The following is a 13,524-nucleotide window of genomic DNA, read 5'->3' on the forward strand; positions in this document are numbered from 1 at the left end:
AATTCATAAAAGCAAATTATAGCTTTGACTTAAAAACACATTCAATGAAGAGCTTGTGAGGGAGGAAGGGTATGAATTTCGGCTCCAAACCACGTCAACTGAACTAAACAGTGTTGAAACCATTGCCATTTTCACATTTGGTGACAGGATTCAACAACCTCAGTGATCCCAAGAGCGCCTCGCTGAAACGCAGCTGAAAATACATGTACTGGTATGCAACGCTGAAACAAAGCATTAAGGGATGACATGAGTGAATTTGCCCGTCAGGTCTGGTGAAATGAGCAGTTTCATATTAGTGGAGGAACAGAAGATTTCGGATTCTTCATCATTTCAACCAAAAAGAAAAAAAACAAAACAAAAAAAACAAAGCAACGCAAAAAGCCTAACACATTTTGGTCCCGTGGTGTACTACTCTCAGGAAGTGTCGATTTAAACATTCGTGCTTTCAAACAGGAACGAAACAAACTGTGGTAAATTTGACATTTTAACTACGCAAAGTTAGAAAGACAAATATTTCAACAATATTAGATAAACATAGAATTTAACTTAACTAAAAATGGTACAATATCAGCTTAGTTTATTGAAGGGTTTCTGTGCTTGCGTTATGGATCTGGTAGAGCAAAAACCAAGACGCTTTACTGTGAGTGTGAGGCTACATCTCTGGAATTTGAAAAACAACAAGGTCAACGTGCCATCTCTAGCTGTGTTTGAAATTATAAGCTAAAATGATAAGGCAAGGAACAAAAAGGCAATGGCTGAAAAACATGTTAATGAACACATGAAAGCTTTTATTGCTTTCCAAATGTCTACTACTAGAACAGAAATTCAAAAGGACCTCTTTGACATTTGCTTTGTTGGCCTGTGGCAACAATTTAATTCAGGGCTTGGCAAAACCTTAAAAAGCTACAACTGTTCACCCTTCATGTGTACACACACACACGGTGCTTCAGATCAATTTTGTCAGAAACACACTACCTAAAAAGGCATCCATCTCCAAGTATGTGGTGGAGCGACCGAAAATACCACGATGTGAAAACGAAAGGCAAACTCTCAAACAGCACTTCACATCCTGCATAAAGATGTTTCACCTAAGCCAACGACTATACCATTTCTCCATGTCACATCTGGGAAAGCAGGATGTAGCGGTAGTTACGACACTAGATGCGGGCTACCCTCATTTCACAGCTCAGCCTTCAGATACAGACGCCGATTTCAGGCATGCGGGTAAAATTCATGTAATGGCCACTGGATTTATTTAAAAAAAAAAAAAAAAAAAAAAAAAAAAAAAAGGGAGGGGGGGGGGGGGGGGGGGGTTAAGAAGGTCTCAAGGAGTCATCTCTTCCTTCCTCCTAGGAAGGAATAGTGGGATCAGAGAAGGGGTTCCACTTATGTGTTACTGAGTGAAAGAGATTACAGATCACTCCTTGGCCTTCGACGTGCTGAATCCAGTAGAGCCAAAACATCTAAGGGGGGGGGGGGGGGGCACAGGCATCCGCTGTGCTTCCACACAAATCCTAAAAAGAGCCCAGATTGGTAACGTGATATAAAAATCACCATGAAAGTTTTCTCATGAAGGTAGCAAACACGTTTAAACTATGTCAACTCGCTCTGTCCGTCATTGTTGCAGGATGTTTCTTCAAAGGCTACGGCCCATAATGATGACGTCTTTAGGAAAGCCCTCCATTTTGGCCACTTCAAAGCATCCCAGCTTACTATAGAAGTCCAACATTCGCTTATCAGTCTGTCGAACCTTACAGAACGAGCCGTGGGATCCTGAGAGAGAAAGGACACAGAAAAGAGAACCAAAGTTCACTACCCTTGGTTTATTTACAGTAAATCTAAAAGGGGTAAAGAAGCCTTTATGATAAAAAAAAAAAAACAGTCATCTAGGCTTCTAATCTTGTCGTTTTGGACTTTGGCCTCATGCACACATTACATGTAGATAAGTGAACCTTTGTTTTCCACTTTACTAAAACTTGAAAAATAAACTTAATGAATCAATACTTCTATGGAGTGGTTATGAGGCAGGGGGCTAAAGACACGATTGGCTGCTACCTACCGTTGGCCTTAAGAGAAGATAACAGACAGCCCATCATGCTTTTGGCCACACTGGGGTCAGTGACTTTGGCATGAACGTCAACCTTGATGAGAGAGGGAAAGTTGGAGAGGAAAGAGTCCGGCAGACCCTCCTCCTCTTCATGGAAACTCAGTATCATCTTCTACAATAATGAAAGAGTGCTTTAGTAATCTTAATAAAAGGACGCACAATCATAACGCTCAATATTACGATAGAAAGAAATGGATTATAAGCATACCTCAGCCTCTGTGAGGTCCTTATCACAGTCAGGTTTGTGGTATTTCTCTTGCATGAAGGGAATCCAGCTCAATTTGCATTTCTTGATAAAGGGTTTAACATCTACGGTGCCGAGAGCATAACCACAGATCCCTTCATCATCCTCCAACACAAACCCATAGTCCGAACTGAGTGTCAGGAGACCTCCTACTAACCTGTGAACACAGATTAAAGCCTTAATAAGGGGAATGGGGAAATGTGTGGACTGCAAACAAATGCATGTGCCTTTTCTTACCTGTCTCCTATGAGGTCAGGATCGTCATCAGAGAATGGTACATCCTCCGTGCCTTCACAGTACATCTCTTTACATATTTTATAGACTGCAGTCTGCATAATGAGACCGATAACAGCTGTTAATGAAACCGTTGCGTTCACACCAAGTTTAGCAACTTTAACTCTACTTGAATAAGTGACTCATAAGTTATATGGATTCTGCGAATTACTCAGCTTGCAGTTTACATTAATATTGGTCCAGACTTTTGTAGCTTTTCACTACAATCAATATAAAGACAAAAATCCATTATTTATAATAAATCCCACATTTTTTTATTTTATTTTTAAATTTAAACATCCCCTGTGAATGCAATGTTACAGTCTCATTTTTTGTTTCATTTGTTTTAATGTGTTCAACGCATGTCGGCAATACGCAGCTTCATGGTCATCAAAATTTGAAAAAGTGCTGAAGGCCTGGCAAAAACTGCTTATAGGGTGGGGGTTTTTTTTTGCTAGATAATGTAATAAAGACTCAGAGGAACTAAATAAGTGACGAAATACAAAATATGGTCACATATTAGTTAGAAGGGATTTTCCAGAAGTAAATCAGTTTCATACAAAACATGTGGATGTCCAAGACAGACATGTTGCAGCTTCATCATTTTGTCACTTATGTGAAATGAGGGGAAGACGACAGGATACTTATACAAATATCTGAGGTCTGGTGACAAACTGTTTTGTGACATTTAATGAGCAAACCTAATCAATTAACAAGTAAACGTGCCAAAGCTAAAGAAATTCCTTCAAGACAAGACAATTTTGCCGTGCTTGACAACTGTTATAAAAAGGACTACAGGAGTGTGGCTTAACTAAAAAAAAAAAAAAAAACAAACAAAAACAACAAGTATCTCACCTCATCTTTGGGAAAGTACGGCCTTATGGTATAGATTTTTGAGGATGGCAATGAAGGTGGAGGTTGGTAGAAAAGATCGTTTGCCCCATCTATTGGCAACAATCGCTGTGGATATCAAAATAAGGAGGGTCAGTTTCACAGGGAAAAGGTGTCGTGCTAGTCTGGCTGACTGCCTCACTGTGTGTTTGCCAAGTTGAACCACTATCAACCCAAAAGGAACTAAAGACAGAAAAGTGCTTTGGAGTCTGAAGACAACTTGAGTATATAAACTGTTGTTCCTTGTTGACCTGACAGTGGACAACAAGAGCAAACCTCACTTCTTTCTCATTTTCGCTAAAGAAACAGCACCAACTACAAACAGACATTTGCAAACATAACAAAAAGAAAAAAAGGCTCGCGTTTTGGTCTGACTAAGGTTTTACTGGCTGAAGGAGATGCTCCTTTCCCTTTTGTAAGGCATCGCAATACTTCGCTGCGCAGGACCCTCCTGTTGAGAAAAATAATGATGCTAGCGCAGAAAGACCGAGAGAACTCCAAGCAACAAAAAACCAAAACGGGGAATTAAATGATTGCCAACTGAGTCACTCAACAGCATTTTGGTTGCCATTGGGAGTCTGGGCTGGAAACACCACTTTAGACTGGACTGATGTGTTTAATCATGGAATTCTCTCATCGCGTACATGCTTGCGTTCTCGCTGGCGCTGCGATGCTTGCGCGTGCGCTCGCAAAGGGCTGGCTTTGAGCGCTGTGCTTTCCTGCAAAGAAATGATATGTCATGAAAATAAAACCTAACCATACTCGCTTGCGCTGCATGCGCCAGGGAAAAGCAGCATCTCCTTCAGCAGTTGCTGAAAGAAACCAAAATTGATCAGAAGCAGCAACACAATCAGAAGATGCCACGCCAAACACTGGCTTTAAGTTTGTTTGTCTTTTTCCCCTCCCAGCATGGAATTCAGGTCACCCACTCCCCTCACAGATATTGCCAATATCCCAAAGTAATGCCAGGGCACAAACATATTTGGAGATCAAGTGGAGGGGATGGAGCCTGGATGTCGTGAGCATAGCTCACTGCAATCAGCTCACCTTTGACAGACCAAACCCCTTCATACCTATGCACATAATACCATCGTCGCCTTTGCTCACAGCACTCTTTTTTTCTCTCTCTCTCTCTTTTTTTTTTTTCCATTTGATTGCTGTAAATTCGGTGCATTAGATACCTGGAACTCTCCTGCTAGACCTCCCCTAAAGGCCCATGGCTCTTGGTCTCCTCTAAGGAACTGTGCTGAGGACTGACTACGACACCCTGTTAGGAGCAGAGCCAAGCGGACATTGTTACCACAGGATGGGGCTCTCTGATACAGATGAAGGGAGTGGGGAGATGAGAATGAAGGGGGTCATATATCTAATAGCAAAATATTTATGAATTTTTATTTTTTTTTTAATCATTAAAACATAAAAAAAGGACCCAATTTGGAATTATATGTAGAGAATATATTTTACAATCAAATGGGGCTCAAGCATCTAAAGCTTATATATGCTAGAAGGAATCTGGTGCAAGATGCACATTACTTTTACAAAAAACTGCTCTGCACCTTTGTAAATGCAAAACGTTACCCAAAAGCTCCATGTGACATGGTGTCCACGTGGCAAGTTATTTGATGCAGGTCTTTCATTTTCAGTGTTTCAGGAGGGTAATTCTCATTTGAGAAGCTGACAGACTTCATGACCAATACAGAGGGCGGGGGGGGGGGGGGGGGGGGGGGGGGGGGGGATAAAAATAAAATAAAATCCGTCTATGGGCTACCAAAGTAAGCTTTAGCTGCCGTCACCCCACTGATATTAGCACCTTGTGTGAAGTCACATTCTCATTTTATCTGCCTTGTCACATGACGGGGGGGGGGGGGGGGGGGGTAGCACAAGTCATTAAAAACCAGGAAGACGAGAGGCAGCATGATCAGCATTTCCAGACTTAAAGGACCTCTCAGCTTATTATTAAAACCCAATCAATATAAAGACAAATGAGCAAGCTTCTGATTCAAGTTGCTAATAAAAACCAACCCCTGGTTGACAAGAAGCCCTGTCATGTGACCAGACAAATGCAGCACGCGTGCAGGACACCTAACAGTGCTTTACATGTAAATCTCTCCCTGATACCTAAAACATTTCCTTTGATGAACTGACAACACAGCATACAGATGCAGCCACAGGAAGGAACTGGGAACCTGGATATCCAGATTAAAAACCACAAAGGGTACCGCAAAAGACTAGCCGATTATGTAGTGCAACGGCACCGATCCAGCACTGTGACATTTATGCAGAATAACATGGAACATTTGTTCTTTTGTCTTTCTGCCACCCCCCCCCCCTTTTTTTTTTAGGGTGAGTCCACTCAAATATTACATATTAAATATAAATAAAACCAAGTGTAAGGTCCCTTGAGTGAGTGCATCTGGCTGGTCTGAGCCAATTCTACAGGCCTACTGACAGAAACAAAAAAACAAGTTAGAGAGATGCTGCCAAAGAGAAATTTGGGAGTTAACACTTAGTATTCAGACTTTAAAATCGCTGCGCAAAATGTGACTTCATCCAGAGGGCAGCTTGCTTTCCTCCAAATCTTTCCTTTACTTTTAAATTTTTAGCTTTAAAATAAAACTACAAAGATCAATTTGATACATGAACATAAGAGACAACGCCTGCATATGCATACATCGGCCACTGTCGATCCAATAGCAGTAGAAACTTGTACTGTGGATTCTTCCATCTGTACATAGTGAAGGGAGAAAACAGTAGAAAATAGTTATTAGTAAGTGTTCTCAGTGCAATAACCAGGGAGGTTGTGACTAAGTGCCGGCTGCACAGCTTCCACTAGGGGGGAAAATATGGGGACTGATGAAATGAATGCTGATAGCAAAAGCAGAAGTCAATATTTGGGAACTTCATGCAGGTAACTATATTTATGGGGCTTTAACTTCTTTGGTGAGGCTTGAGCGTTTAAGACCATTTACTGAAGCATCAAGCCGGCAGTGTGGACTTTTAATGTGGATTTGCCAGTGTGGGTATGCTGCCTGCTGTGTACTGTGGGCCAGAGACCTCAGCTTTACCATATAGCCAGACAGGACAGAAACCTGTGAATGAAACTGGGTTACAGGGAGTAACCTACAGGCCATGCTGGTGCTTCAGACTAACAAACAAACACTCCATGAAAAGATGGAGATGTCATGAGAAGACTCCATGTCACTCATGCTGTATCACAGGACATCACCTGAAAGACTAATTTAAGAGAGAGATGAAAGTGGGAGGGAAAGAAAGAATATCCTCTTTTACAATGTGATGCATTCTCCTCTGATACAGAGTGAGCACATGATTCAGTAGCTTAAAAATCCAACAACCTTCTTGTAATATATGCATGCGATTCATATTAAGGACAATTTAGATATTTCTGATTCCTTGTTTATGCACCAGAATGGCCTTCCACAGTGAGTCAGTCAACTTGCTCTCCAAGCTCGCGTGCGCGCTAGGGCATGGAGGAAGGGAGGGGGGTTGGGATTTCCCCTGTGCCCATCCCCACAGACGGAGAAATGGAAGCAAGTGTCTGTGTGGGAACGCAGCAGTGATGTTACTGGATACACAGCAAGCAGCAGTAACCCTGCTGGGACATTTTCTCCACAGATACTCAGTTTAGACAAACATGGAGCAAATTGTTGTGGAATAAAAAGGGAGCACAGCAGCAGTGCAAGCAGCATTCAGTCAGATTAGAAAAAAAGAAGAAAAAAATCAACAAATTAAAGCGCAATTAATAGATTTATATCCATTTAAATGTGATGCATTTGACCTAACCCATTTCTAAACTAATCAAATAACCTGCTACCAATTTCAGCTGGGGATATTTGCCAAAAACTAATCCTACATTAACTGATGCAGAAGATTAGAAATATTACTGTTATTCAGATTGTTGTCTCATATCATTCTTAAAAATAACATAGTCCAGGTCTAGAATGGAAACCATGCAGCTAAATGAGCCATCATTACACTGTTTGTTCTTTCATTTTTTTTTTTTTTTTTTTTTTTTTAAAATGATGTGCTTTAGTAATTTGTATGCAACTGTGTTCCTGAGAATGGTAAAGGATTACAACACTTGAATGGACTCTACGCTAAACTACTGCTCTCTAAGAATAAGGACCCTGTGGTTCCCTTTATACATACCGAGCCACTGGACAAAAGACTTGACCATAGAAATGATGCTCTTGATGTCCCAGAGGTAAGAGTAGAGGTCATACAGGATGGTGCGGTTAGCTGTATTAGATAGCCGTGTGAACATCTGGATGACTGAGCAGCACATCTCCTCAAACTTTTCTGCCCGTGACTGCCATTCGGTCACCTGTGTTCAACACAATGTTTGAAAAAGATAAATACTGGTGGAAAACGCAAGCATTAAACCACTTAAGAGTTGTGGTAGCAGGAAGAAACCCCCCCCCCCAAAAAACAAAAAAAACCCCCCACTCATGTCACTTATGACATATCATATACAAGTGTCCCAATAGGCCATGAGTGTTGAAATTATTTACAACTGTACTTTTCCACTGTGACGTGTGAATATGTAACTAAAAGCAAAACAAGCTGCATAGAAAGGGAAGCCATAGTTTACACAAAAAGCACAGCACTAAACTGTAGTCCAAGCACACCATTTGCCGTCATAACCACACCACCCAATGGGCAGTATGGGTACTACACAGCCACCATTTTGTTTTCTGCACCATGAACAGCGTGGTTAGTTGATAACAGACTAGCCATCTAATGGACCTCCTTCTCTGAACACACTCCATGTGCGTGTTTCAGTAAAATCACCCACCTTTTCAGATTCTCTCCTCTTGCAGTTGACACTAACGACGCTGCTGTTGGCTCTTAGCCAGTTGAACTCCTTTAACATTTGCATGGCCTTGGGTCCATGTTCGTAAGGCAGATAAAAGAGCTCTGCCAGCAAGCACAGGTCCTCCAGGGTAAGAGGCTCTGCTGTGAACAGTGCCTTTTCGTTGGGCCCTGGTACAAACACTTCCTGTGGACCCAAATCAGCAATGAGACTTTGCAAGCATTTTAATTTGGTTTTTGCCTTCAAATGCAGATATAAAGGAGAAATGACTCACTAATGTTTGCAGCACCTGTTTGAGCTGATCATCTGTCTGCATAGGGGCGATATCATTACCAGAGTCCTCTTGAATTGACTCCTCAGGAGATTTGGACTCTGCCAGACTCTCTTTGTCTGTATCCATAGGTTTGAGGTCCTCGGCCATCTTGTCAGCTAAAATAGGACCTGCATGCTTCTCTTCTGGGTCGACTTCGGCTTCTGGCTCTGCCTCATCTTGCTTCTCAACCACCATCTCCATGGGCTCCTCATCTGAATCCTTCTTTTCCACCTCCACCTGCACATGCCCAGTAAAAAGTTAAAGTACCTGTAGATAGTCTGGTACAATCCTCTGTCTGGATTGTACCAGACTATAAAGAGAGGACAATTACTTTCATTATTAGCCCTTTAATCAATGACCCAATGGTTATTTTACTGGGTGATGAGCTGCATGAACAGAAAACAAGTACTTTTAGCAACTGAGTTAAGGTCACACAAGTGCTACAACTGTGTCATAATGCAAACTCCACCTCCTCTTCCTCCTGAGGTCTTTTTGCCAAAGGAAGTGAGATTGGATCCAGGCACAGAGCAGGCATTGCTGGAGACATGATGGGCTGCTGGAACACAGTTGTGACCGTTGTTGAGGAGCAAAGAGAGGGAGCAGTCATGGATGACACATCTATGCCCGTGCCTTTGGCACCACTCTGAGGCACCTGCCGGCCTGTGAGAACAGAGTGTCAGTGCATACGGTATGGTTTTTAGGCATTTCAGGTGATGCTGCTAAAAACTCTATTAACAAAAAAAAATTAATGGAGATTAAACTTACTGTTGTATTGGTGAGGCACACCAAACTCCCCAAGCCATTCTGTGAGAGCCAGTTTTAGAGCAAGTTGTGGGCTATAGAGCATGTCTGTCTCAAGTTCTTCATCACTGCCTTCATTCTCCAACTTAATCTGGATAGAAACGGTGCTGTCCTCACCATCAGCTGGTAAAGGGGCAAGGTGGGGAGAGAAAAAACAGAGAAGTACATCCATTAATAATCTGGATTTCAGTGCAAGATGACAGTAACTTCATACTGAGAGTATACTGCATCAACACAAAATAAGCATTATACTGATAATGACACTTTTGGAAACTTTAAAATCCTTGTAACTAAAGATTGTGTACCTACCCATGACTTCAGACTTTGATATGAGGAGCTGAGGCCTAAACTTAATGAAAGGCGTTTAAGAAATCCAATGCTCAGGATTCTTTTCACTCCATGTGCGCTTGTATAAGCATTACTTAGCTTAAATAGATGTATAGTATATTAAAACCAGACTGCGGAAATGTTTTCCTAGTTTCGATAAACCTTACATCGGGTGTTACATTTCCCCAGCTAACTATAAGTACACCCCCACCCAAATTTTCAAAACCCTGTGTGTTTTATTTTTGTTAAATTACCCCTTTGCCTCAAAGGCATAAAGGGTTTTGATAAAATTATTTGATACTGATCTTCATTTTTCCCCTCCTTCCTTATTGCTTAATGAAGTACATTTTACCCACTCATTTCAAGCTGGATCTTTTCTGTCTGTGGTATGCTTTGAAATTTGCAGAATAACTAAACAAACAAAAGAAAGAAGTCTCTGTTGCTTACTCATGACCACATCCTTGCGCACACCGTTCATATTAGACTTGTACCAGGTGGCCAAAGTGTGGATTGCTACAAAGTTGGATTCAAACTCGCAGTTTGGATTGGTGAGGACTCCCTTCAGTCTGGGGATGAGCTCTGTGGAGCGGCCCTTGTAGGGACCCAAGAAAAGTCTCTTCTGGTCATAATCATTGGCATGAATATTGTCCCAGATTACTGGGGCTCTTCTCAGGATTTTTGACACCTCTTCAATAGACTCCACTGTGATGTCTTTGGAAACCACTTTGGGGCCTACAGAAAAGTCAACATATCCAAATAATTATTCTTTTTAAGTCTTCAACATAGACATGTATGAATAGGTTTGCAATTTCAAGGAAAACTGTTAGACTTGCCTGTCCATAGCACATCAATGTCAGGCAGGAGCTTCTCCCCTACTGTGTGGAGGTAAGGGGACTGAGGGACACTTGGGTAGCAAAATGTTCCACAGTACTCTGAATTTGACGGTGAGAAAAATAAGTGAGCAAGTAGCGCAAACACACACAAAATGAGCAAATAAGGCAGGTACAAAAAACAAGGAAAACAAGTTACCTGTGGGACAGAAGAGGAAGGTTTCAGGCTCGCCAAGATATTGGTAGATTTCATTGGTGATAGAAACCTGAGCGTGTGCAAAAGAACTGAACACTTCTTTATCAGCAGGGCACATGTTGTGGTCAATATCATCAAAAAGTAAGGCAAAGGACTTGCAGCCAAAGTGTGAAACCTGAAAGGGAAGAAATGACATAGTAAAATACAGAAAACTGCTGTAGATATCCATCAAGAAAGATTTCAATGTGTTCTTCATAAAAATGCTGCAATACCTGATCAAGTTTCCTCTTGAGTGCAGAAACCTCTTTTTGGTTGGAGAAGGTAATATCTAATCCAGGGGAAATGGCATAGATGAACTCTATCCCATGCTCATTAGCAGCACCGATTAAAGTCATGAGTTGCTCTAGGAGACAGGAGAAAGACAAAAGTGTAAATTATTGTGCATTTATAATTAATATGCAATTGGCTCACTTTAAAAGTATCATACAATCATTCCCCCGTCTCCCCAACGACATTCTTGGTAATCACCTGCTTCCTCCACTGAATACAGCTCCCTCCAGAACATTCTGTGTTTGCAGTCATCTTTGGGTGCGTAAAGGTATGTATTCAGTCCCCATTTCTGCTGCCTGTGAAAATCATTTTTTTCAGACTCATTAAAACAATCCGAGTTACCCTGCTATAATGCTGTCAACATGCAGTCTTAAATGATCCACAGTACCTCCTGAACAGCTCTTTCCTCTGTTCCATTGTCCATGGCCGCCCATAAAAGCCTGCGTTAGAAAACACGACATTCAGTTTCCACGCACCCTGCAGTCCTAATGTGCGTTTCCTGCATGCACAGCGAGCTGCTTAGTCGCTTCGACAGTTTGCCCCTTGGTGCCGACGTGCTTGAATCTGCTTAATACTGATCTTCTGAATTACTCAGGAATGTGCCCAAATAAAGACGTCCCTTTTAAATTCATGAAGTGTAGCACTGTGTTCATCATGTACAGACAGCGGAATTACTGCAGCATTTCGACGCCTAGCTTCTGATTGTATGCGATTAACTAGATCGTGTTGTATATACACGTAAGCCTATGAAATTTTAAAGGGTAATTTTTTTTTATTAACCAGCATATTTGCATTTTAAGATACAAATTTATTATTTATTTATATATGTGACGATACCAAACTACATACATAATCTTTCTCCAACATTACCTTCCACGACTCCGCTTATAAATTTTCTGAGGCCCGTCGTTTCGACTCCGATCACAGTCTCTTCCACCGGGCCAGGGACCTCTGCACAAGGCTCTCCGGAGACTGGGCTGGGGCTCGGCTCACCATCCACTTGAGGAGTCTCTAACGTATTTTCTTTTTGAACCATTTTTCGACGTTTCGCTCGATACAAAAGTCACGAAATTTGCGACGAACCCAGGGAATATTTTCAAATGTAGGTCAGCAGGCGAATGCTGCCAGGCAAACCTGGTGGAAATAAACCGCGTCACTCTGAGCCTAATGTTAGCTAACGCAAGGAATCTATCGAGTTTTCGAAACAAAGACCCTGACTGGTTTTACAAGCTGTGATATAAATTACTATCAGGTGATACAAATCATCATTTAGTTTGGCTAATATGTAAACAAAAACCAAACACTCGCTCGTGGCTGTCCGTGCATTTTCTCTTCTTTATGGGTGGATTTGACCTACTTTACGTCGTTTCTTCCTGTTTACACCAAGTGCGCATGCTCACGAAACCAGTTCAAACCAGTCACAACTAGATGTACGTGACAAAACACCGCAAAGATTTTACACAGTTAAAGATATAGCCTACACCTCAGTTCACGGCATGATAGGATTAGCCTCCTTTGTAACCAGTTGTGGGCAAAATGTACATCAAAATTATAACGACATCCGTTTTTTTTACTCAATACACTTAATAGTAGTCAGATATGTAGCAATAATGAAGCTAAATAACAGATTGGTTTATGCGTGATTACCCACAACATCATCAATCTCTCTCATTTATCAATGAGCGGGGATACAAAGTGTGCACGTATTTATCAAATACACAAGAGGGTGGCAATTATTCGCTCTGTTGGTCGACTGCGTTGAACATCTCGCCGGCTGTGTAATATCTTTAAATTCCAGCCCATATTAGGAATGCAGCTAAGCTCCAACACCACTTTCAAACAGGGGAGGTGCTGCTCATCTGTTTATGATCTGTGTCAGCAAAATGCGCATGCTTTGTTCCAAATCGTCAAGATAATCCAGTTATACTTTTCCACAGTACACAGCGCGCTTTACTACAATGACTACAAAACAGGGTTGCGAGTTTTCACAATATCCAGGGGGTGAGTCCAAAGATTAGGTCAACTAGTCAGGACAAAAAAATAAATTCAATGGCCCTGAATAGATTTGTACATGTTTTTTACACAGTCATTGATGCTAGCCAAGAAAAGTTAATGAAAGAATTGCATAAAGAGTAAAAAAAAAAAAAAAAAAAAAAAAAAAAAAAAAGAGTATCAAAAGGAATATAACAAATGATTAAAATAGTGGGTAGCTGTTATATCAAGATCCCTCTCCTATCAGCATTTATAATAAATAGCAATAAAACAAACAAGTAGCTAACAATAAACAAATCTAAAAATGCCAACTATACACATATTAAAGCTTTATACAGATGTGCAAGGTTGCTTTGAGGTATTGCACTTGTGTTGTGTGGTGGTGGTGT

The 13,524-nt window shown here is 41.2% G+C and overlaps 1 protein-coding gene across 5 annotated transcripts; it reads right to left on the reverse strand.

Annotated features, from left to right (window-relative positions):
* Positions 1-1,295: 1,295 nt before the first annotated feature.
* On the reverse strand, positions 1,296-12,539 carry oga (O-GlcNAcase). Of its 5 annotated transcripts, none has more exons than XM_026189805.1 (19): positions 12,014-12,539; positions 11,532-11,583; positions 11,342-11,439; positions 11,086-11,216; positions 10,817-10,988; positions 10,621-10,719; positions 10,235-10,519; positions 9,425-9,583; positions 9,137-9,319; positions 8,621-8,898; positions 8,329-8,532; positions 7,683-7,857; positions 6,187-6,240; positions 4,697-4,782; positions 3,480-3,584; positions 2,589-2,680; positions 2,316-2,508; positions 2,060-2,219; positions 1,296-1,773 (listed from the first exon to the last, which is right to left on the reverse strand). In XM_026189805.1, exons 1-19 carry the CDS (start codon positions 12,177-12,179, stop codon positions 1,637-1,639), a joined length of 2,829 nt encoding a protein of 942 aa, XP_026045590.1. In that variant the 5' UTR covers positions 12,180-12,539; the 3' UTR covers positions 1,296-1,636. The 5 variants fall into 5 exon arrangements, with proteins under 5 accessions (XP_026045590.1, XP_026045591.1, XP_026045589.1 ...); XM_026189806.1 differs by having other exon boundaries at positions 8,636-8,896; positions 9,129-9,319; XM_026189804.1 differs by having other exon boundaries at positions 8,621-8,896; positions 9,129-9,319.
* Between the last annotated feature and the right edge of the window lie 985 nt (positions 12,540-13,524).

The sequence above is a fragment of the Astatotilapia calliptera genome, chromosome 13, assembly GCF_900246225.1.
Source record: "Astatotilapia calliptera chromosome 13, fAstCal1.2, whole genome shotgun sequence".
Classification (NCBI taxonomy): Eukaryota; Metazoa; Chordata; class Actinopteri; order Cichliformes; family Cichlidae; genus Astatotilapia; species Astatotilapia calliptera.